Source organism: Saccopteryx leptura, chromosome 7 (genome assembly GCF_036850995.1).
Source record: "Saccopteryx leptura isolate mSacLep1 chromosome 7, mSacLep1_pri_phased_curated, whole genome shotgun sequence".
NCBI lineage: Eukaryota > Metazoa > Chordata > Mammalia > Chiroptera > Emballonuridae > Saccopteryx > Saccopteryx leptura.
Window position 1 is genome coordinate 53,144,261 of NC_089509.1, and position 26,169 is coordinate 53,170,429.

The 26,169-nt window shown below is 34.8% G+C and overlaps 1 protein-coding gene across 2 annotated transcripts in view; it reads left to right on the top strand.

Annotated features, from left to right (window-relative positions):
• Nucleotides 1-26,169, top strand: part of XIRP2 (xin actin binding repeat containing 2) — an 87,365-nt gene that overhangs the window by 51,724 nt on the left and 9,472 nt on the right. Inside the window, exons 4-7 of one of the 2 annotated variants that reach the window (XM_066346456.1) lie at nucleotides 12,443-12,553; nucleotides 12,946-13,018; nucleotides 14,096-14,226; nucleotides 14,856-24,207. In XM_066346456.1, coding sequence (XP_066202553.1) covers nucleotides 12,443-12,553; nucleotides 12,946-13,018; nucleotides 14,096-14,226; nucleotides 14,856-24,207 — 9,667 coding nt within the window. The remainder of the gene's footprint in view (nucleotides 1-12,442; nucleotides 12,554-12,945; nucleotides 13,019-14,095; nucleotides 14,227-14,855; nucleotides 24,208-26,169) is intronic. The other variant, XM_066346457.1, reaches the window with a different exon arrangement.

Here is a 26,169-nt window from a genome sequence, read left to right on the forward strand (position 1 = left end):
TACTTTCTGAGGTACGTTTTGATGTAAAATAAAACTACTTAAGCATCTACTTAAAGTGAATAATTCTTTCCCTTTTTGTAAGAATCTACTTTCAATTTGAAACCACTTTAATTTCTGATATTAGTTTTTCTGTTGGTTGAATCTTTGTACTTGATAACAATATTATATTGATAGAAATGATGATTCACTAAATTACCAACCGTAAAGAGGAAATAAAACGTGTAGCTACCTGATATAGTGTGAAAAATCTATTATGATTATAGATCCAGTGATATTTTAAAAATTAATATACAATAAAAATACTGCACATAATTATTAATTTCTGGATTACTTGAAGGCATTTCATAACTGTGCAGTTCTTCAGAATATTTTCTTATTTAAAGATTATGGCTCTCTTTTCTTGTCTCTACTTTATTTTTTTAATTAAATTTATTGGAAAAACATTGGTTATATAATTTTGGGTGTACAATTTTATTTATTTTGTGTGTGTGTTCATTGTTTTATTTTTAATCTTATTTTAAAAATTATATTTAAAGGGGTGACATTGATCAATAAGAGTAGATAGGTTTCAGGTAAATATAAAATATTTCTATATCATTTGAACTATTGATTATGTTGTGACCCAAAGGGAAATCATTTTCCATCACCATGTATTTGCCCCTCTTTAATCTCTTCTTCCCACCTTCTCCCTCCTCCCCCTCCCCCTTGCAACCTCTTCACTTTTATCTATGTCCATGAGTCTCAGTTTTATATCTCACCATGAGTGAAATCATATACGGTCGTACCTCACCATATTGCAGTTCACTTTTTCCAGTCTCACTGTATTGCAGATTTTTAAATTGTATACTATACTTCTAATTTTTATCACGAATTTTTTACTATATTGTGGGATTTTGCGGTATATAGGTATTTTTATATATTTATTATTTTAATTATTTTTATGGTAAAATAAGCATTTTCTAGCCTAAAAATTGAAAAGGTTTATAAGAGTGTGGGGAGGGTTTATAAAGCCTTAATATATATATAAATAATAAAATAAATATAAGGTTGCTACTTTGCAAATTTTCACCTATCATGGGGTATTCTGGAACCTAGCTCCCACGATAGACAAGGTACCACTGTAGTTCTTTGCTTCTTATGATTTACTTATTTCATTCAGTATAATGTTCTCAAGGTCCATCCATGTTGTTGTAAATGGCAATATGTCATCATTTCTTATGCCTGAGTAGCATTCCATTGTATATATGTACCACATCTATTTTATCTGATTCTCTATTGAAGGACACTTTGGCTGTTTTCATGTCTTGGCTACTGTGAACAATGCTGTGATGAACATGGGGTGTCTGTGTCTTTATGTACCAATGTTTTTGAGTTTTTTGGGTAGATATCTAGTATAGGGATTGCTGGGTCATATGGTCATTCTATTTTTAATTTTTTGAGGAACCACCATATTTCTTTCATAATGGTTGTATTAGTTTACATTCCTACCAGCAGTGAATAAGGGTTCCTTTTTCTCCATAAGCTCTCTCCAACACTTGTTATAACCTGTCTTGTTATTAATAGCCCATCTAACAGATGTGAGGTGATATCTCATTGTAGGTTTGATTTGCATTTCTCAAATAGGTAATGAAGATGAGCATCTTTTTATATATCTGTTGGCCATCTGTATGTCCTCTTGGGAGAAGTGTCTGTTCAGTTCCTCTCCCCATTTTTTAATTGGATTGTTTGCTTGTTGCTAAACTTTGTGAGTTCTTTATGTATTTTGGATATTAACCTCTTATCAGAGCTGTTGTTTGCAAATATCATCTCCCATTTTGTTTGGTTGCTTTTTTGTTTTGTTGTCAGTTTCTTTTACTGTGCAGAAGCTTTTTAGTTTGATATAGTCCCATTTATTTATTTTTGCCTTTACTTCCCTTGCCTTTGGGTCAAATTCATAAATTGTTTCCTATGGCAAGGTCCTAAGTTTAGTACCTATGTTTTCTTCTGTATAATTTTATAATACATCATCTGTGTAATTCCTCATGTGTTCAGCTTACCACATTGTGGAAAGTCTAGTTTCTCTTCATCACCAAATATTTGACCCACCTTTACCTTCTTTATTCTCCCTCTACCCCACCTCTAATAACCACTATACTGTTGACTGTGTTCATGAGTTACTCTCTCTACCCCAGTAAACCAATATCTCTTGATGAAATTACCTTTCCTGTTTAAATCAGTCAGACTGTGATGCTTGAAATTGGAAACTAATAGTAGATTAAATCGCTGTGAACTCTAGTGTCAGTTATAGAAAGATGAACTATAGAAAAACTGGATCAGGTGATCACAAAGTCACTTTATGGCTATGTCTCTATAAAAAATTTTCATGTCTTAGGGATCAGAATGATTTGGGAGATTTATAATATGCACAGGCACCTTTGTGGTTATCTCTCTCTGAATAACCTCCCATACACTTCAAATATACTACTTCTCAAGTGGGGAAAATGTATGTATTGGAACTTGCTCCTTTTTTAGTGTCTGGGTTTAATTCCATAATGAATAATTCATTGTAAAATTCATTGACATAGCCACAGACAATCTACTTTCAGTCAATCATTTTTTTTTTCTTTAGCCTTGTTTACTATGATACTGAGTTACTGGGAAAATTGCTGATGCAGAAAGTGTGTGATGAATATTTGTTTAGTGAAGATAACAACATGAATATAGCACTTATGAAACAGCTTTTAACATATATTAACATATTTGATCCTCACAATTACCTTCTGAACTAGGTACTATTATTAGTACTTTTCTTTTTTTGTACAGGAAGTTGACACTTGGAAGGTTTAATTAACATGCAAAGAAAATGAGCAATGTGCTCCTATCCAGGAAGGCTAACTTGAGTCTGTACCTTTGTTTTTTCATTCAGCTGATAGTCATTAAGCACCACCATATGTCAAGTACCAAAGATTCAGTGATGAGTATGATATTATTTTGCCCTCAAGGAGCTCACTCTATCAGAGAGGCAGCCTTATAACAAATAATTGCAACTGCAATACATGGCTTCTATGAGAAAATATATATGAATTTTGTTGAGACACAAGGAAGTTATGATAAACTTTACTCTGAATAAAAAATTGTCAAGAAGGACATCTGAAGGCAGAGATTGCTTTAGCTGAGACTTAAAATCATTTTTTATGAATATAGAATTGCATTATAGGCCAAAAGAACAAGTTATGCAAAAGGTAAAATAGCATGATATATTTGGGAATATGGTGAGGCATAATTGAGGCATGAAGCATGAGATGTAGGCAAAGTCCAGGTAAGAGAGAACATTATATCCTATGTTAATAAATTTTTTACTTTATTTTAAGGCAGTCAAGTACTGTTGAAGAATCTTACAGAGGGGAGTAATATGAATCAATATGCATTTAAAAAAGACTTTTATAGCTGTGTAGGATTGATATAAAGGGGGTCAAGTTTAGATAGAAGAGTATATTTTAGGAGACTACTGAAATAGCAAACTAAATACATGAGGACTTAAATTGGTCAGAAGTTCTAGAGTAAAGAGAGCATAGACTCAAGAGATAATTGAAGATAGAATTGGCAAGGCTTATAAATCAATTGAATGCTGGTGAGGGAGAGGTAGTAAGAAGAGGTATAATCATTCTATTTCTCTGTTTAGGGTTGCATTAATTAACAAGATACATGTTACCTCTTGCTTCCTTTTTCTTTAGAATATTTTTAGTCTTTTTGTAAGCTTTCTCCTGAAATTTCACTCATCCTTGAGACTCTAAGTTTTAGCCTCTTTTATTGTCCTTTTATGTTTATTTATATCCTAGTGCCTCTTTGGTTTTAGATGCTTTATGTCTCTGTTAGATTGAAGTATTATACATAGACATATGTGTGTGTGTATATATATGTCTTTAACATACATATACATAAAACTTCTAGAAGACATCCTTTACTACAAATTGAATGTCTTTTATATAGCCTGCTTTTTAGTTTGTAAAATAAATATTATTTCTATAACTAATATATTTAATGGCCCTGTTGAGAGTTTATCTTCTATGTATTCTTTTTATGAATCTTCAGCATTTTTGTACACTAGAATATGACTCTATAAATAATACATTTTGAAAAGAGGAGGACATTCAATATTCTAGGAGTTAAAGCTGTCATTGCTTATTCAGAAAACTCTTTTTATAAAGTCATATATTTCTACATTTAAATTAAGTGTTTTTGAATGATAGGTTTTTCTCTTTATGGCTAAAAATGACTGAAGCATAATTGTTTTGAGTCAAGAAAAAGTTGAAATTAACTGAATGAAGACACTTCTCTTATAGATTTATACAATAAGCCTGCATAATTCATGAATCAGTACATATAATAAATATTTTCTCAAGAGAATTTCAAGCTAACTGAGCTTTTATAGTCTATTAAATCTATCTATCTATATATATTTATATTGTTTGAAGATATAGAGATAGATAGAAAGATAGATAAATGATAGATAGATAGATAGATAGATAGATAGATAGATAGATAACAGATAGAAATATAACCTTAGAAACTCTTATTAAAACAATATTGACAATGTTATGGAGATGGTTGATTTTTAATAGTTGTTGGTTGAGCAAATAAATGCATAAGTAAAGTGATATAAGATCCCTCATGTTTGGGGATGCAGTGATTTTAAAGAAAAAAGTCACTACCTTAATTTTTATTAAATGTTTTTCATCACTGGTCTCTTTGGGCATAGCAATCCAACTGGTACACACTCATACTTTAGGCAGGGCTACAACTAAACCATATAAAACTGAAGGCTTCACTTCTGAGTATATGGAGTTATACAAAAATCATGAATGGTGGGAATTCCAGTCAAGATGATGGCACGGGAAATGCGGTTCTCAGAGCCTCCCACAACCAAATCGAAGTTACACTGAGTTACAAAACAGCTATCATTCAAAACTGCCAGAAATCTAGCTGAACAAAAGTCCTGTAACTAATATATAGTGACTGGTAAGAGAGGTGGAGATGTGGAGGTGTTCTCATAACCACATGTGGTGGTTAGAAATCAAGAGAGATATCTCATCTGTGGAAGTACCTCTTTATAAATGGGGAGGGGGTGTCCCAACTCCACACCACGCCCCCTCAGCCTGGGCTCTCAGTGCTAGGAAGAGACGTTCCCATACCTTCTGGCTCTGTGAAAACCAGCAGGAATTGTGGCTGAGTGAATGAGACAAAAGGCTGCTGTAGTCCCTGGTGTTCCTCGTAAAGGGCCGGCACACAGACTTAGTCAGACTCACTCTGAGTTCCATCCAGCACTGGAGCGGCAGCTTGAAAGCTTCCGGGGACAAATGGAAAGGGACTGAATTGTCAAGCCTCAGAACAAGGGCTAGAGGGGCAGCTTTCTTCCAGACAAAAGTGCTGGCAGAGGCCATTGTTCTTTTGTTTGGCCCTCCCACAACAGAGGCAGCAGGTGGGTGCCATTTCTGAGTATCCATCAACTTGGCTCACACTATTTTTCCTACTCTAATAATTCCCTGAGACCCACCACACCCAATGCACAGGCCCACCCAAGCTATTTTTAGTGGCTTTTTCATACAAACTGACTGTCTTGGCTTATGCTGCAGACTTTCCTAAATCTTTCAAAGGTTCACAAACCACAGACAAGCAGCATCTGGCCTCTACCTACCCCATACCTCTTGCTAAACGGCCTCAGGCCTGGCACTTGCTGCAACTAGACAATTCCAGGCACCTCCAAACCTAGCACAAGTAGTAACCATCTGCAAATCACTTTGTACCTCCTGCTAGGTGGCCCCAGGCAGAGCACAGGCAGCAGCTGATGTTGGTCTGCACCTCCTGGGAGGCTCCAGAACCAGCTCAGCTGTGGACAGCTTCAGACTGTGCCAAAGCACCAGCCAACCACCTCCGTTATCAACACACTCAAGGGGGAGACTAAGCAGGCACCAGAGCCCCACTGAAGAGTATTTTCCTCTATGGGGATCAGCCCTTGAACAGCATGTCCTGTACTGTGATGGCTACCAGTTCTCACAGCTGATCAGCCTCAGGGTAAATCCCTTCCATTGACAGCAATCAGGGCTCAACTAAGAGAGGAAGGTACACACAGCCTACACAGGAAGTATTTCTAAACTGATCAGCTTGGGTGACTGCAGAAGTTGTGCCACCGGACCCTGCAGGACACTTACTACATAAGGTCACTCTACCAAGACCAGGAGACATAGCAGCTCTACCTTATATATAGATACAAACAGGGAAACAGCCAAAAGGAGGAGACAAAGAAACCTGTTCCAAATTAAAGAACAGAACAAAATTTCAGAAAAAGAACTACACAAAATGGAGACAAGCAATCTATCTGATGGGGAGTTGAAAACACTAGTATAAGGATACTCAATGATCCCAGTGAGAGAACTTCAACAAAGAGGTAAAAACATCAAAGTGGAGATGGAAAACATAAAAAAGTACCAGTCAGAAATGAAAACTATACTAACTGAAATGAAGAATATATTATAAGGTGCAGTAGATTAAAGAGAGAGAGAGAGAAAGAGAGAGAGAGAATCAAACCAAAATTTTGAAAGATAAGGAAGCAGAAAACACCCATCAGAATATCAAAAAGAAAAAAGAATCCAAAAAAGCAAGAACAGTTCAAAGAGCTTCTGAGACAACTCCAAACATACCAATCTTTGCATCTTGGAGGTATTGAAGGGAGAAGAGGAGAGTAAAGGAACTGAAAACCTATTTGAAAAATAATGAATAAAAACTTCCCTAATCTGGTAAAAGAAATTGACATACAAATCAAGGAAGTACAGAGAGTTCCAAACAAGGTGAACCCAAAGAGGCCCACACCAAATCATAATTAAAATGCAAAAGGTTAAAGACAAAGAAAGAATCTAAAAGCGGCAAGGGAAAAGCAGTTAGTTGCCTACAAGTGAGCTCCCATAAGACTGTCAGTTGATTTCTCAACACAAACTTTGCAGGCCAGAAGGGAGTGGCAAGCAATATTCAAAGTGACAAAAAGCAAGAACCTACAAGATTACCCTACCCAGAAAATACCATGATTTTACTTAAATATAGAATCTAAAAAAAGAAAATAACAATATAAATGGGCAAGCAGAACAAAAACAGACCCATAAATATAGAGTACATTTCTGTGATTGCCAGATGGGAGGGTGTTCGTGGAATGGGTGAATGATGTGAAGAGATTAAGGAACACAAACTGATAGTTACAGAAGTCATAAGGATGTAAGGAACAGCATAGGGAACATAGCCAATAATATAATAATAACTATGTACCAGATTTATCAGGATGAGTATATAATGTCTAATCACTGAAACTAATATAATATTGTACATCAACTATAATTGAAAAATAAAAAAGATTAAGAAAAGATTTACAATTTTCTTTATTCTTCCTTACCCTTAATATTTTCCCCTATTTATGTAAATTAAAAATAATATAAAGTATTGTATTTTATCATAATCATAAATATCTCAACTTATTTTTTTGATGTCACAGTACTTGTGTCCAATGACTTCTGCTTCTACATGATGGTTAGAAGCTCATCATATTCATCCACTCAATAAATAATTCACTAAAAAAAATAAAAAATAGCATACAAACTAGTTTGTTTAGCACCATGAAGATCTTTTTATTAAAAGGCTATTTGAAAATATGTTTTACTATTTTAAAAGGTATTTTACTTTTGTTTATGTGATTTGTGCCTTTGTGTATATTTTGGTTTCCTGATACAGGCTTCTCTTCCCTCTGGTGATCTCGGCTACTCTTCACAACATCAGAGCACTCCCCATATTTTTTCATAGATGTTCTAATCACTTGCAACTTCATCAAGAGGCCTTTTTCTAACTACACTTCTTAGTGTGATTGACATGTTATTGGTACACATATTAGCTTCAGTAATTCTACCTACCAATTATGAAATGTTCAGGATCAAAGATTGTCAGTTGAAATACCAAAAAATAATATCCTATTTTAGAACCTTCATTTTTAAACTATATTTTTATAAAATCATAAAATTTTTACACTCCATGGGGAAAAAAATGTGACTCTTTGCCCATGCATTCACTCCTTGATATTTGGGTTTATCTAATATATACCAGGAAGCTAAACACTGAGATTTGAGAATCCATGAGTTCAGTAAAAGAGAGTTTCATATTATCCAATAACAACTGTGAAATGTGACAGATGATAGATGTGTGTACCGAGAGAACAAAATACCAAAAAAAAAAGTTTTTAAAAAGCAGAAATAGTTAACTCTGTCTAGAAAATTTGGGAAGGTTTAAAAAAATAATAATATTTTAGCCAAGACTTCAAAATTGTGGAAATAACTATAAAAAAGCCTCAACTTGAAGCTTAAATTCTAAGGATAACAAATTTTATACTGTATATTTTATGCTGTAAATTTTTTTTAAAAAATAAAGAGGAAAAATTCAAGGCAAAAGAAATATGTTTGAATTTGAATATATCCAAATTTAGACAAACATATATATCAATCACCAATTTTTATGCTTATCACTTAAAAAAATTAACTAATTATTCTTTCAAATGTTGAATACAACATTTTTGCTAACATAAATAGCACATTTTTGGAATTGTTTATGTCTCTTTGACAAAGATGAGCATAACATTAATAGATCATAAATCTCTAGTTTTATTAAAAATGAGATTGGTGATGGGTAAAATTGCTTAATTACCTGCATTGAGCATGAAATGTTTTTTCCACTTGAGTGAGGCTGTTATCATTAACTATTCTGCTAGACTTCATCACATTTTTTTTCTAGGATTCAAAATAATAGTGAGTCACCATAAAACAAAAGTTTGTACCTTTCTTTTCTTGTTCATTATACTAGAATGAGTTTGCATTTCTTTGGTAGAAATGTACATCTTTTTCTATAATAATAACAACAATGGCAGGTTGGGTAGTCAGATTGTAAACTCTTTCCTGGGCTGTAGAAACCTCCTTAGAAGAAGTGTATATCAAGGATAGATTTTTGTAACATACTTGGCTAATACATGAGCTGACATCAGATTGGTATGAGCTATGCAAATATCATGATATTGTTTTGCTATTGTGCCATATTTTCTCCTTTAGATTCCAAAATTAGAGTACATATATCATCTGTTTTTCTTTCCTTTAGTGGGTGAATGAGATGAATAAACCAAGTTTAACTGTGATTTAGTGACTTACTCAAGAGTAGGCCATACCTAGTAGAGAAGGGAGTAGTACTAATCCCCCATTCTGACTCCAGCTTAACCTGCCTGTGACAAAAACTGCATTTTGTCTCTTGCAGCCTTATCTATATTTGAATTTAATTTTAAGGAACCAATTTCATGAATTGTTTTGTGTAAAAAAAAAATATATATATGTATATTCTGGCAAGAATTCTTATTTATTTGTTTATTTGTAGTATTATTATTATTTTGAGAGAGAAGAATATCAAGCTGCTCCTGTATATGCCCTGACCAGGGAATCGAACCCACCACCTCTACACTCTGGGACAGTGCTCCAACCAACTGAGCTATCTGTCCAGGGCTTTATTTATTTATATTTTTTTCAGTTTTTTACAAAGACAAAGAGAGGAAGGGAGAGAAAGGGGAGGGCGAAGGGAAGCATTTGTTGTTCCATTCAGTTGTGCACTTTTTGGTTGCTTCCTGTGTGGGCCCTGACTGGGGATCAAACCCACAACCTTGTTGTGTTGGGACAATGCTCTTAATCGACTGCTAACCTGACAGGGCAAGAATTCTTTATTACATTTTATTTGATTAATTTGATTTCTTCCTGAGCATTATGATGTTTCATCCTTTTACCTAAGCCTACATACACTCTATAGATACCAGCAATTGGGAAGAATAAAAGTCAGACTTAAAATCTAAATAAAATAGTTTCAAAATGATGCAAACAAAATCTTGCAGTATTTTAAGACAGTCTTTAAAATACTGTATAAATTTAAATTAGTATAAATTTAAATTATACTAACCAGAGGGCAGTAAAATTGATGCATTGAAATGAATATTTTAAACTTATTAACAATTATAGTTCTATTTAGTAATAGCACATAAGTGCTGATGGAAACTTACAACTCTAAACTTGTACTGTCTATGTTGTATCATCTCTTACAGGAAAATACATATAAAGGTGATAGGCACGGAGAGTTTTTATTCAGTTAGATATATATTAAGCATAAAATGTTTGCCACGAAAATGATAATTTTTAAAATGTGTCAAAGATACATTTAGGTACTCCCAACATTTTATATTTGTCTTTTTCAACACATAGATTCACATCGCTGCCTTCATTCTTTCAGCCTGATGATTAGCAACAACTATAAGAATCTAAAATATCTAAGGGTTCCAGGCAGGTTTTTAAAAATGTCAACTTGGTGTTAAATATGAGTGAGTGATAGCAACAGTGTCTAACTGCCAAGCACATGCCCTGACTAAAAAGGTTTTCTGCCATTTTGGAATGTGAGCCCAGTGTTATTAGATCTTCAAAGTTTTCAAAAGTAGGCAAAAATCTGAATTATTATGGGTGTTAACTTCAAAAATTAAAAACATTGAGTGGGGCAAATAAGTATGCCTCTGGGTCAGAGCTTGTCCCAGGACCCTCTAGATGTAGATACGATTCTATAGCAATGATCTTGGTACTGGTTAGGTCCCCACTCTCCTTTGTTCTTGCACTGTCTAGTTAACTAGTACTTCCTATTTCTCCATGTGTCATAAGAAAGCCATAGAACAATCCTATTCTATCCCGATATACAGGAAGACTTGTCCCAATTCTAAACAGTTGTCATGCAGCATTGATATTTACACCCATGCATTTCTTCTATCTGAAATCTTCAGTGATTGTTATTGTTTCCTACAGCCTCCGGCTTTTGATATCCTTAAGTAAAACTTGATTATGCAAAGCTCCTTATTATGTAGAATTATGATTCTTTTTATTTAAAGCAAAGAATATGGTTTATTTATTTTATATACTTCCTCTTGAGAAAGTAAAACACATTTTGTTCATTATTCTATTCCCAGTTTTCAAAACATTATATGGCAAATGGAAGGCTGGATGAAATTAAATTATTAACAGAAGTTTGCTATTTTAGTCATTTATTCATTAAGTAAATTTTTCTTTAGCACAAACTATGTGCCAAGCATGTTATTAAATATTATTTGATAGGTGTGGGTTATTAACTTGTGCTAGAAAACCATTCTGCTTGGGCAAAAAAATTACACTTATCTTGAATTTAATGAGATATAATCTACATTGTTTCAGCTTTATTGGGGTATATTTGACAAAATTTTAAGATATTTAAAGTGTACATCATGATGATTTGATATATGTATGTATACATTGTGATCTCTTTCATCTCATTAAATAATATATCCAGTGAAATGTAATCTACATTTTAAAGTGTGAACCAACATTTTTGCCTTCAATACTGTGAAGAACTTCTGGGAGGGTATCAACTTTTTTTTCCCTTAATTTTCCTTTGTACAAAAGTGTAATAAATCAGATTGTAGTATATATCATTAAGTAAATGTCTGACTGCCACTTGGATAATCAGAACTTTAACATTTATACCAAATGTACTAAGTGGAAAAAGCTACTACAAATTCACTAGCAAAAAAAAACAAAAAAAAACAACAATGTCACAAGTGAAGATTTCATGAATTGATTTTAAATTTATCTTTGGTTTAAAGAATTAGCATTTGATAGCTTAAAACTAACTCCATGTAAAACATAAACAAAACAAAACTTCAGCATTCTTATTTGACTAATAGTAATAACGATGCACCTTTGCTCACTTGGCTATTCTCTCCCAAGTCAAATTTTTAAAAACCAGACCTCAAAATCAGTATTTGTTAGCCATGTAGATATCAAGATGAAAGTGAACACCCAACTTCAAATGAGTTCAAACATGTGTTCTCAGAGAGTGTTCTGTCCTAAGATTTTTAGCAGTATGTCAACTACCTCATCATATCTGTCAATCAATCATCAATCAAGATTCTTAAAAGTGGGAGGGGCTAGGAGTAAGATGAGAAAATCAGAGAGATTGCAGTGTAAGACACTCTCAGCCTGATAGAGGAGGGGACCGTAACCAAGGAAAATGGGTACTCTCCCGAACTGCAAAAGACAAGGGAATGTATTCTCCCCTAGAGCTGTGGAAAAGAATGCATACCTTCTAACAACTGCTGATGCCTAGTGAGATCCATTCAGGGCTTCTGACTTAAATAACCATAAGATATTAAGTTTTAAGCCACTAAGTTTGTGACAATTGGTTACAGCAGCCAAGCAAACGAATACACTGAGGAGTCTTGTTTTTCAGAAGCCTCTGTCACTGAAATTGCATTCACAAAAAGAGTTAAAATTTTCAGACTTTTCTTCAGGTATTGTTTATTCATCCATCCATTCATTTATTCATTTGTTTTCAGGAGGCAATCCGTAGCAGCCAGCTTGACATTTCAAGAAGCAGCCAGGAAATGGAAAGAAATGAACAAGAAGCTTCCAAAGCACACAAAATGGATGTTCTTGGAACAGATATGGTAACTACTTAGAAAGATATTACTTTCCAAACAATTATTAGAACTATGTGGAAATTCTGACCTTGTTGTTAGCAATTGCTTTTGTTGTCCTTCATGTATTTAAAAATCAATACATATCAGTGTCTCTTTCATCATTTTTGAGTTGACAGTCTTTGAAAAATAAAATAAGCCTTCTAAAAATATGAGTGCATTTTAAGTGTCAATTCATATATGTTCTGATATAGCATGAGCCCATGCATTAAAACACATGATAGAGGAATTAAATTAGCATCTCTCTATGTGCACTGAAGTCTTGGGATAAAAATCACTGTGAAATAATGAATTAATGTGCAGTACTGACTCCATAGACTCCTTAAAAGCAATTATTTATTTAAAATTATTTTTAAATACAGGTCGCTCATCTCGAAAAACATGCTGAGGAAAGAAACCAAGCTTCTCAGTTTCATCAATATGTTCAAGAAACAGGTAAGAATCTCATATTATATGACCCCAATATACCTTTCTTCTATTCATATGTCTATATTTGAATGGAGGACTTCCAAAGCACAGTCCTCTTCCTCTCCCTAAGTAAAGTTAGTAACTATGACTCATGGTCCCAAAGAGGACGGGTAGTATTTCTGTGTATAATTAGGTTCAGACTGTGATGATAGATGCAATAAGCTTCTAAAATAGTTCACTGCCATCAATCCTATGAGGTATTCATTCTAAAAACTATGTGATAAGACAACCACCTTAGAATTGCTTTTTGCCTCAGGGAACTACAATAAAATTTGATCTTTATCAAGCTCCCTGAGAACAGAAGTGTTATTTAGCTGGTATTACTTTTAATAACAGATTTAAGCACTTTAAGTCTATCTCTCCGATTTACAGATATAAGATTAGACTACAGGCAAATCTGTGCAAGTTTGTAGAAAATGGGTAGACTTTGTCTTGCCTAAATAAAGAGAATGAAAGTTTTGATGTCCTGAAAAGCTAAAAGGGAAGATTTAAGCCAACTATGATTGAAATGTTACTTGACTATCTCTATATTTTGTTTTTATTTTGTTTCTGCTTAAGGAAGTCAGTCTTCCTTTTTTTTCTGCTATTCTTTTCTTGTTTTATAACATTTATTATTTTTTTCCTGAGCATAAAAGTAAAACATGCTTGTAGAAAATTTGGAAAATACTGCATGAGGCAAAAGTAAGTTTACAGTTGTGAGTATGTAAAACAGAGTTTATTCTTGTATTATTATTTGTTAATTATTATATTATTTTCCAGATGAACAACTGTAAACCTACTTTTGCCCCACCCTGTATATACAATTAAAACAATAGTTTTATAACTTATGACTTCCCATCCAAAGATAACCACCACTATTTTTCTTTGTCTAGTCCTTGACATACATTAATTTACATGATGAAAGAGTGCTATCTGTCTACATTTGTATCTTGAATCTTTTTACTTAACTGATATTGTGAGAAGTTTCTCATGGCATTATAATTTCTTCTCAAACATCACATTTATTAGTGATATAATATCCTTAGTGTTCTTTGCTGTTTGTAGTCATAGACACACCTGAAGATGAAGAAATTCCAAAGGTTTCAACTAAATTTTTAAAAGAGCAATTTGAAAAGTCTGCACAGGAAAATTTCCTTTTTTCTGACAAAGAGGCAACCCCAGCCAAGCAGATTAAGGTAAGACCTTTTTCTACACAGAAAGAAAACCAGATGTAAATGCATACATAGTGTTTTCAAATTATTTAATGTTTGAGGTGGTTTTTCAACAACAAAAAAGTATTCCAAACCAATACTTATTCTGTTCCATAGAAGAATATTATTCTACATGAAAAAAGAAATAGAGTTAGAATTTTTCTGACTAGACAAAATAAGGGAAGAAAAGAATGTCATATGCTCTAAACTTAACATTATTTAAAATAATAAATAATGTTTAAAATGTTAGGTACCTTAGCAAAACAAAAACAACCCTCAAAAGTATTTTCATGCTTTTATTATTTTCTTCTTAATTATTCTCCATAGCGTATTAAGTAAAGGAGAAAAAATAATCAGGATTATATGTATATGTTAAAATAATAAGTTGTTGATGTATTATTAAATGGGGAATATAATTCTAAATGTATAAATTGATTATAGGAAATATAGTAAACAAACACTGAATATTGTTCCTGGGTAGGTTTCTAAATGAAATATGTCACCTATTATTCCCAATGGAGATGTCATTGCAGATGGACAGGTATAGCACAGTGCCCAGGAAATCTCCACCACTCCGCCCATCTTTATATGATTTGATTTTCTTTCCTTTAAAGATTAAAAGTGAATATGAAGAGATTTTAAAGCCATCACCAACTCTGGGTACATCTTCCACTTCTTGCACTTCAACCAGCCAGAGGAAAGAAACATCAACCACAAGATATAGTGACCACAGTGCCACTTCCTCAACTCTGGCACAAGTTCATGCCAGTCCTTCAGAAAAGACAGAAGAATTTCCTCCTCCCCCACCTGATATATTCCAAACCCCATTAGATGTGACAGCATTTTCCCAGTCCCCTGAATTTACCAGCACTCCTAGAATACCACCAATCCCCAAAGAATTATATTCCAAGCAAAGAAATTTGTATGAATTAAACCGTTTATATAAGCACATCCATCCTGAGTTAAGAAAAAATTTAGAAAAAGACTATATCAGTGAGGTTTCTGAGATTGTTTCTAGTCAAGTGAACACAGGGAGCTCAGTGTCAGCAGATGTACAACAAGCCCGGTATGTTTTTGAAAACACAAATGACTGTTCTCAAAAAGCTCTTACCTCAGAAAGAGAACACTTGGAGTGGGATGAAATTCTAAAGGGTGAGGTGCAGTCCATGAGATGGGTCTTTGAGAATCAACCATTAGATTCCATCAACAATGGCTCTCCAGGTGAAGATAACAGCTCCAAGGGTATTGCTGATCAAGAAATCATTGCTGGTGGTGATGTGAAATATACTACATGGATGTTTGAAACCCAACCCATAGATACATTGGGGGATCATTCTTCTGGCATTGAAGAATATGCTGAGAAAATTCCTGAGCTAGCCAGGGGAGATGTCCGCACAGCCCGGTGGATGTTCGAAACAAAGCCATTAGACTCAATGAATAAAATTCATCAAAGTCAAGAGGAATCAGTGACAACTGCCATAAAAGACATAACTGGGGGAGATGTCAAGACTGTGAGATACATGTTTGAAACTCAACATCTGAATCAACTTGGACAGCTTCATTCAGTAGATGAGGTTCACCTACTACAACTCAGGTCTGAGCTCAAAGAAATTAAGGGAAATGTGAAAAGAAGTATTAAATGTTTTGAAACTCAACCATTATATGTTATTAGAGATGGTTCAGGTCAAATGCTAGAAATAAAAACTGTTCACAGAGAAGATGTCGAAAAAGGGGATGTGAGGACAGCACGCTGGATGTTTGAAACACAGCCGTTGGACACAATTAACAAGGATATCACAGAAATTAATGTTGTCAGAGGAATATCTATGGAAGAAAACATCAAAGGTGGGGTGACTAGGGCAAAGTGGTTATTTGAAACTCAACCTTTGGAGAAAATCAAAGAAGAATCAGAAGAGGTCATCATAGAAAAGGAAAAAATAATAGGTACAGATGTGTCCAGAAAGTGTTGGATGTTTGAAACCCAGCCATTAGACATTTTAAACAAAGTTCCTGATGCAGATTCTCTAAGAACTGAAGAGAAAATAGGGGGTGATGTACAAACCACTAAGCATCTATTTGAAACCCTTCCAATAGAGGCTTTAAAAGATAGCCCAAATGTAGGAAAACTTCAAAAAACCACTGCCTCTGAAGAAGAAAAGGGGGATGTTAGGCACCAAAAATGGATCTTTGAAACCCAACCTCTGGAAGAGATTAGAGAAGATAAAAAAGAATACATACGAACAGTGAAACTTGAAGAAGTTGACAGAGGAGATGTAAGAAATTACACACATATCTTTGAATCAAACAATTTAATTAAACTTGATGCATCACATAAAATAGAGGTGGAAGGAGTCACAAGAGGTGCTGTAGAGTTAAATAAATCACTCTTTGAAACGACACCCCTATATGCCATTCAAGATCAGCTTGGAAAATATCATCAGGTAAAGACAGTCCAGCAAGAAGAAATCCTGAGAGGTGATGTAAAAAGCTGTAGGTGGCTTTTTGAAACAAGGCCCATTGACCAGTTTGATGAAAGCATTCATAAATTTCAGATAATTAGAGGAATATCTGCACAAGAAATACAAACTGGAAATGTGAAATCTGCTAAATGGCTGTTTGAAACCCAACCTCTTGATTCAATTAAATATTTTAGTAGTATGGAAGACTTAGAGAGTAAGACTGAGCAACCTACAGACATTGTTAAAGGGGATGTCAAAACCTGTAGGTGGCTTTTTGAAACCCAGCCAATGGAATCTCTTTATGAAAAAGTTTCATTAGTGAATGGCAGTGAAGAAATTCATAAGGGAGATGTCAAAGCCTGTACTTGGCTCTTTGAAACTCAGGCACTTGATACCATAAAAGATGACTCTGAATCAACAGACAAATTACAAACTGTTAAACAGGAGGAGATCCAAGGTGGGGATGTTCGTACAGCATGTTTTCTTTTTGAGACAGAAAATTTGGACAGCATACAAGGAGAAGAAGGGAAGGAAATCAAAGGTGTACAAATGGATATCCAAACTGGGGATGTCTCCAGCATGAGGCATAAATTTGAAAATCAGACCTTAGATTCAATTAGTTCCAGTTCAGAAGAAGTTTTGAAAAAGATCAAAACTCTAAAAATTGAAGACATTCAGAAAGGCAATGTTTTACATTGTAGATGGCTTTTTGAAAACCAACCCATTGACATGATAAAAGAAGGTCAAGAAGGTGATGAATTAGTTAAGATGGTGACAGATATACAAGGTGGGGATGTAAGAAAGAGGTGCTTTATCTTTGAGACTTTTTCTTTAGATGAGATTAAAGAAGAATCTGACTATACAAATACCAAAGAATCGATTACTGAAGAAGTAATAAAGGGTGATGTAAAAAGCTACAGAATGCTCTTTGAAACTCAGCCACTCTATGCAATTCAAGACCAAGAAGGGTATTATCATGAAGTGACAACAGTTAAAAAGGAAGAGGTAATCCATGGAGATGTACGAGGGACAAGGTGGCTTTTTGAAACAAAACCATTAGATTCAATTAATAAATCAGAGACTGTGTATGTTATTAAATCTGTCACACAAGAAGATATCCAGAAAGGAGATGTTAGTTCTGTCAGGTATAGATTTGAAACACAGCCACTGGACCAGATTTCAGAAGAATCACATGATATTGTGCCCACTGTGGACCATATTCAAGGTGGAGATGTAAAGACAAGTAAACACTTTTTTGAATCTGAAAATGTTAATACGAATGCTTATATAAGAACAGTAAGTGTCAATGAAATACGAAAGGGCAATGTTAAAACATCTACATGGCTATTTGAAACTCATGCTATAGATGAGCTAAGAGGGGAAGGATCAGAATATGAAAACATCAAAACAGTCACCCAGCAAGATATGCAGAAAGGTGATGTAAAGCAGGCAGTATGGCTTTTTGAAAATCAAACTTTGGATTCTATTAAGGAAGCAGATGAAAGCATCACAGAAATCATCAAGGAAGAAATTCCTCCTTCTGATGTCAAGACAACTACATGGCTGTTTGAAACTACACCCCTTCATGAATTTAATGGGAATAGGGTAGAAAAGGTGGAAATTATCGGCAAGAGTATTAAAAAAACCTTAGAAGAACTCTACTCTCAAAAAGTTATAGAGGCTCCTGGAATCATCATTGAGGCTGACGAAGTTGGCGATGTTCGAATGGCAAAATACAAGCTAATGAATCAAACATCTCCTGAAATACAGAAAGAAGAAATTATCAGGGTTGATCTCAGAAATATAATGATGAATCTACTTTCCAAAAGAGACTGTACGAAAAGAGAGATTATGGTTAATGAAGAAGAGAAAGGAAATGTTAATTTGACCAAAACTCAATTATTAAGCAGTTCAGCAGAAGTTTATGCTGAAAAAGAAGAGATAGTAAGTGGTGATGTACAACAAGCAATAAAAAAACTGTTCTCTGAGGAAAGATCTGTAAAGAAAGGCATTTTAATTCAGGAGGATGAAAGAGGAGATATTAACATGACCATCTACTGTCTTCTTCATGAAAATGCTGGTGATACACTTGAACGTGAACAAGTAATAGGGGGTGATGTAAAACGTATGATTCATAATTTGCTATCTTCTGCATCAAAGAATAAAATATCTGAAAGGGCTAAACTCGATGCCTCTGAGAGGGGAAATGTTCAGTTTTTTACAACATGCATAGAAACTGGAGCTTTGGATTATCTCAAACAACTCCAGTCAGGGTCAGATGAAACACTAACAGCTAGAACAGAAGAAACAGAGGAAAAAATAATTGGTGGTGATGTAGAGGGCACAAAACTGTTACTAAATAAAAGCCAGTGTCAGGTTGAACGTACTATTAATGAAACTGATATCATTCCAGGAGATGTCCATAATACAGTTAAGCTTTTCATGACAGAGCCCCAGAGTACATCTTGTAAGACAACCAAAGAAGAAATTATAAAAGGTAATTTGAAATCAACCCTAAATTCCCTCAGCCAGGCCATAAATCAGAAAACAGTAGCTAAAACAGAAGAAATTATAAAAGGTGACATGATGGCCACACTTAAGTCACTTAAGGAATCAAGCCACCCTTGGGAAGAATCTAAACAGCCCAATGCCATGCCTGATGATTTTGAGAAAGCTATTGAATGCCTTGAAAAAACTGCAAAGACAAGGACAGAAATTCTGAAAAAGGAGCTCATCCTAAATGACCTTGAAACCTCATTAAGAAATCTGAAAGAGGCACAAGGAGCTTTCAAAGAGGTAGATAGAAAAGGTGTAATCAAAGATGTGAAAGCTGTGATGGCAGGATCCTCACAAGAGCAGAAAACAGAGATTCATCAGATGGCTGTCCAGACAGACAAAAAACCTGTTCTTCAGCCAAGACCAGGACCATTTGAGCCAGCAGCCAGGTGGCAAGGGGGAACAGATACCTTCACCCAAACTTGTCATGGGAATTTAGTAGAAGAAAGAGCTGAGATTAATCTTCCAAAAGCCCCTAAAGGCACAGTAAAGATTGTCATAGACCGTGAACAAAACAACAATGCTCTGGAGAAAAGTCTTAGAAGACTATCTAATTCACAACACAAAGCTATTAAAAATGTATTAGAGTCAGGGGACAAAATGGGTGTCTGGACTGATACAACAGAGCAGCATCTTGGAGATGAATATATGAGCAGACAATTGACTTCACCAGTGTCAGTTAAGGAAAATCTAAAAACTAAGGAATCAGAGACAGTGAGAGAATGGAGGAAGGATGTCTTTAACTCTGCCCAATCTATTGATAAAGCAGTTGGAAGGCAACAGACTCAAACTTGCAAACTGAGAAATGACCACCAGAAGACTGAGCATTTCCCTGTAAAGGGTTTAAAAAATACCAGAAACACTAAAATATCAACAGATAAACAAAGCTCTTGCCCCAGTCCAACCCAGAATCCAGTCAGCAAGATAGTTGGAGAAACTTGTAAAGTTTCAGGGGACTTTCAGAAGCAAACCTTGTTAAAGCAAGAGATGCAGTATTGTAATAAAGATGTAGAGAAAAAGAATGTGAACCCTCAACCAGTGTGGCAGACTTTGCCTATAGATCAAGACTTATCAAATGTAACAGAAGTGAAAGTCTCCAAAAAAAGCCATAATAAATTTCAGGCAACTGACAGAAAGCAGAAGACTGATGTACATCTGAACAGCCAGGATTTTCTAATGAAGACAAATACTTCCACAGACTTAAAAAAGGCAATGGAAATGTCTTTTAATCCAATCAACTTGAACCCTGAAAATAGTGTGAAAGAAAGTGAGTGCCCTCTACCACCTCCATCTCCACCTCCTCTTCCACCTTCCAATGCATCATCTGAAATAGAATTTCCTCTTCCTCCTCCACCTCCTTTAATGATATTGCCTGAAAAAAATGGCTTTCTGCCCTCACTATCCACAGAGAAGATAAAGGCTGACTTTGAAAATTTCCCAGGCCTTCTTCTTCCCCCACCACCAGAAGATGAGAAATCTGAAAGAGAATGTCCGTCATTGTTTCTACCACCTCCCCCTTCTCCAACTCCACCTCTGAACCCAGCACATGTTCAAGAAAAGCACAGTGGAACATTTGTACAATGTTCCCAAGAAGAAGCCTCACACTCTCAGCAAACTTATTCTCAGGCTAAAACAATAACAGGAAAATCAGGAGTGCGTCTGCCACCTCCCACATTACCGAAACCAAAATTGCCTAAGCATTTAGAAGAGAAAAAGTATCATGGTCTCCCAAGAGTTGAACTGAAAAATTCCCTGACAGATGTAGAATGTAAAACTACTCTCTCAAATGATCAGAAAAGAGTAATAATGATGACTAACGATAAACATGCAGAGACAAAGCAGAACATTTCTAGAAGAAGTCTTCCTGAAAGAAAAGAATTATCTATCGATACTACAAGGTCTCTTTCACAGACAGTTCCAGAAACTTTACTACCCAGGGAAAAACAAGAAAAAACTCCTCTTGTCAAATCTCATTCATTTCCTGCGGGTTCAGGACAACCAAGTCCAAAACCTTATATGAGAAAATTTAAGACACCTTTAATGATTGCTGAAGAAAAATACCGACAACAAAGAGAAGAGCTTGAAAAACAGAAACATGAGAGCTTTTGCTCCAACATAGTCAAAACAGAATGCCAAACTCAAAACATATCAGGGCTAGAAAAGGAAGTGCTGTTACAAAAAACAAAGGAGGAGCTTCTCCTCCCTGGAATGGATTCAGGGGTCACCGTAGCCCAACCCAACCCAGACTCTCGAAGTCATTCTCAAGTACGAGGAGTGTGTACTGATAACGACCTTCCTACAACACCAGCGGTGACAGCTGCCGCCAAGAGGCTCCAGCATGTTCTAGCATCCTCAGAGGACAAAGATACCATGAAAACAGACGTTTTACAGAGCTCAAGAGACATGATACAATCTAAAGCAGCTTGTGAAATTAAGCAGAGTCACCAAGAATGCAGTATACAACAAACACAACAGAAGAAGTATCTGGAGCAGTTGCACTTGTCCGAAAGCAAACCAGCTTCCCCCAATTTCAAAGTTAAAACCATCAAGCTTCCAACTCTAGATCATAGATTAAATGAAACAGACCACAGCTACGCAAGCCATAAAAAACAATCTGAAGTTGATGTTCAAACCATTACCAAACAACAGCATAAGGAAACAGAGAGAACCGAAGCAAGTGCTGAATATAGTACTAAGCAATCTGTGGCTGAAAGAAATCATCAATTACCAAAGAAAGAGAAGAGAGTAACAATAAAATTGCCTAAAGAACCCTCAGGGGGAAGCCATGAAAGTAAGCTCAATATAGTTCATGAGAAGCAAAGAGAAGTTAGAGAATCTGAAAATGGCAAACTTCTAGAAAGTGAAGAAATAATTCAGGGCCCACTGACGATTAGTCCAAAAGAAGAGAGACTAATTGTTAAAGGAAAACAAGAACATTTGAATAAATCAGCACAGAAGGTAGTCAAGCAAAAGGTTACTAATGTACATCTTGATTCACAGACTGAGAATTTTCAGCAAACACAAATACAGACTTCTGAAAGGCAAGTTAAACATAAAAAATTGCCCCAGCCATACAATAAGCTTCAAGAAGAAAAATTGCTTGGAATCAAGGGCATTCAACAGAAACAAGTCTTTTCTAATACTAAAGATTCAAAGCAAGAGATTACACAAAACAAATCTTTATTTTCCTCTGTGAAAGAATCCCAAAAGGATAATGGAAAATGTGCTATAAATATATTGGAATTTTTGAGAAAACGTGAAGAACTACAACAGATTTTGTCTAGGGTAAAACACTTTGAAGCAGAGGTGGATACAAATGGTCTTAAAATCTTTCAGACATTGCTAAATATTATTCCAGTATGGCTATTAAGTGAAGAAAAAAAAGAGTATGGAGCTCGCATAGCTGTGGAGAATAACATAGAAAAAATCAAAGAAGAAATAATACATATTAAGACTCAAGCAGAGGATATGCTCCTGTCTTGTGAAAATATAATTCAAACGGCCATGATATCCTCTAAAGCAGAAAACCAGAGAAACAGACCTACAAGTTTGAAGGAAACATTACATAAAGCATCTAATGTTAACATCAGCTATATTCAAAACACTGAACAAAAAGAAAATACCATTGTAGCAGAAACACAGCAGCACCAAGCAGAAACCCATCCTGCAGCAACTACTCGCAATCATGCGAAAACCTTTCAGGAAATTAAATTGGATGATAACAAGATTTCTCCTCCCTCTTTGAAAACACGTCCACCATCACCAACTTTTATAACAATTGAGTCTACTGCACGGCGAACAGAAATACCAACTAAGGATGAGCCTTCTCAGTCCCCTAAAAAGGACAGTTGTTCTGAACCATCACCCAGAATGCCTGTGTCACAAACATCTAGAATTCACAGAGCAAACACCTCCCCTTCTCCACCCAGGAGTCGCTCTGAACAACTTGTCAAACTCAAAGACACCACTGCAAAGTTATCCAGAGGGACTATCCCGCGTTCATCAATAACTCCAGTTCCAATTGTAGAGAAGAGGTCTGAGATCATCACGTCACCTGCAACTCTTCGTCGTCAAATAAAGATAGAAACTCGTGGTCGGGACTCTCCTACAATAACAATACCTATAAGTGTAAACCCTGTTGATACTGGGTCCTTCAAAGAATGCATGGAAGCTCAAGAAGAAGTTAGAAAAGTAGAGAAAAGGGCAACTTATGTTCACAAAGATGGAGTAAATTCCACCAAGGGCATAGTGCCGGATACTGAAAGTTTTGACTCAATTGAAATCATCCAAAAAGTGGAAGGGCCTCACCTGTCAGAGCACACACAGAAATATGAAGCAGCCAACCGAACTGTTCAAATGGCTAAAGATTTTGTGAATGACCATGAAAATGAAATAAACAGATGGTTCAGGGAATTTGAGGATGGCCCATTTTTTGAAGCAAAGTCAAATCCAAGAGTTTATGTAAACGGAGAAGCAAACCGTAATATAAAACAAGAAAGTCATACATTTTGTAAGGAAGAATTTGGATTAACATCTTTAGAAAATACTAATTTTACAGGCTTTTCTTGCAATCGTCCCAGAGAGTGGCAAGAAAACATTTCTGCTAAGCAGCCCAATGCACACTCTGATACAAGGTCTCTAAGTGAACACTTCTCAGGCGTGGATGCCTTTGAGAGTCAAGTTGTTGGGTCAAAGACAACAGTGTCTCCATCGCCTACCTCAGAAGCTGGCAAATCTGGCTTTGACTTTAAGCATGCCCCACCAACCTATGAAGATGTCATCGCTGGCCATATTTTAGATATTTCTGATTCACCTAAAGAGCTCAAGAAAAATTTCCAAAAGACATGGCAAGAGAGTGAAAGATTTTTTGAACGTGTGGGATATGCAACCTCAGATGCTGCTGCAGCTGGGATGAAAACCAACTTCCAAGAGGAATCTGCCTTCATAAGTGGTAAATGAGCTGCAAAATGTGAAGTAACATTAACCCATTTAAAGGCATGTGTTCCATAGCTAAGGCGATTTGCAGTTAAAAGAGTGCATGGAAGTAACCAAACAATATAACCTAAGACACTAATACCTTTCCTGGTTGCTAATGTCCTTCTCTTCACAATGCTTGTTTTTACTACTTTCTCTTTATAAAGCATCTGATTTGTCTGCACTGTATGAGAATAGTAAATGCTATTATATATATAAACTATTAAGACCTGTATTTTTCAAGGTAAGTAAGGGTTTGAATAAAGCAACAGATATAGCTATTGTTATTGAGATAGTATTAATGATTATATATAACTATAAATTTAATAGTAACTCTACACCCATACCACATTATTAATATTCCTTATTAAAATTGTTAGGTCATCCACTTATTAAAGACAATATTAAATAATATCTTTTGACTTACTATTGATGTATTTTTAACTCCCAGACTAAGTGGTGCTTGAGTTGGAATTCATTACAGCTGGGTTATAATCCAAGAAGCAATTTACACTCATCATATGTGCTTTAAAGAGTTTATTGATTGGTATCTCTAACAAAAGTGTAGGTATGCAACTAAACCTTTGTATATTTAATTATTATTATTGAGTTGAAAAACATTAACTTCCTCTAATACCACTGTTTTTTTAATATATATGATTTTTTTACCTTTCTTAAACCCAAAATGGTAACTCAATTAGCCTCAATCACAGATAGACATGGACAATACATTTTTTAACTCTGATTATATTTGGAAGAAGGGAGATGTAAAATATATTATCTTATTTTAACATCAAAGAACAGTTCATTTATTTATTTTCCCAGACTTTATAATTAATGAGGCTTTGTAATAAAAGAATTTGACATAATTAATGTGCATCATTAGTGTATGTAGTCCATTCTTTTAGACAGATTGAAGGAAATAGCAAACTTAATAATAAAAATTGCTGAAACTAAGAGTTATGCCTCTATCATATTTGCAACATATGTGTCTAGTTTATCAAATTCGTATGATTTCTTAATGTACTTCTGGCATTATTAAGCAAAGTTGTCTAATTAATTTCAAATTCTCAGTTTCTGTTAAGATAGCTAAAAATATATAGAAAATACACAAAAAAAACCTGATGTTAAATATGGAAACATGTATACAACATAATTGACTGTCCAAATGATGTGGAGATGTTGGCCCAAAATCTATGTACTCTAGTTGACCAATGTCACCCTGTTAAATTAAATCATCTAAATAAAAAGAAAAAAATATGGAAACATGTTCTCTACTGCACTCAAATAAACAAAAGAGAATCTCTTAGTAGCCAAAATTAAGCCTCAAAGCACTACAGTATATATATACTGTGCTTTTGTATATAACTAATATAAAAGCTTAGTTATTCTCACTTGATCATTGTAAAGATCAAAGCAAAACTGAGGTGAAAGTTCTGTGTCAGATTTGAAACCATATCCAAACATTAGTTAGTAATATACTATTATTTGAGAAGCTAGCATTCATCTGAGAGCAGCAGCACATAACTATAGAAAGTTTAGAGCAAGGAAAGAGGCTGGGATACTATAAAAAGCAGATGTGCAAATCCCAGAAGCCCTACAATCTAAAGCCATTTAGGTTGAGTATAAATGGCCCTAAACATTTCAATGCAATTGCAAGTCTCATTGGATTCAAGTTAAGAATTGCTGCCATAAATTCAACACTAAGTCATCAAGAAAATATTTAACAAATACAATGTCCTCAGCTTAAAAAAATAAAAGATATGCACATATTTTAGAAATATCTCTCCAAAAAATAAAAGCTTTGGACCAAGTTAAATATAAATTTTTATATAGAGAGAAAGTTTAGTTATCTAGGATGATACATACTCTCAGGATTCTGTATGGCTGAGTTCACCATGAATTATTTTTAATGTTTTAAAGTTGATAAACATGTTTT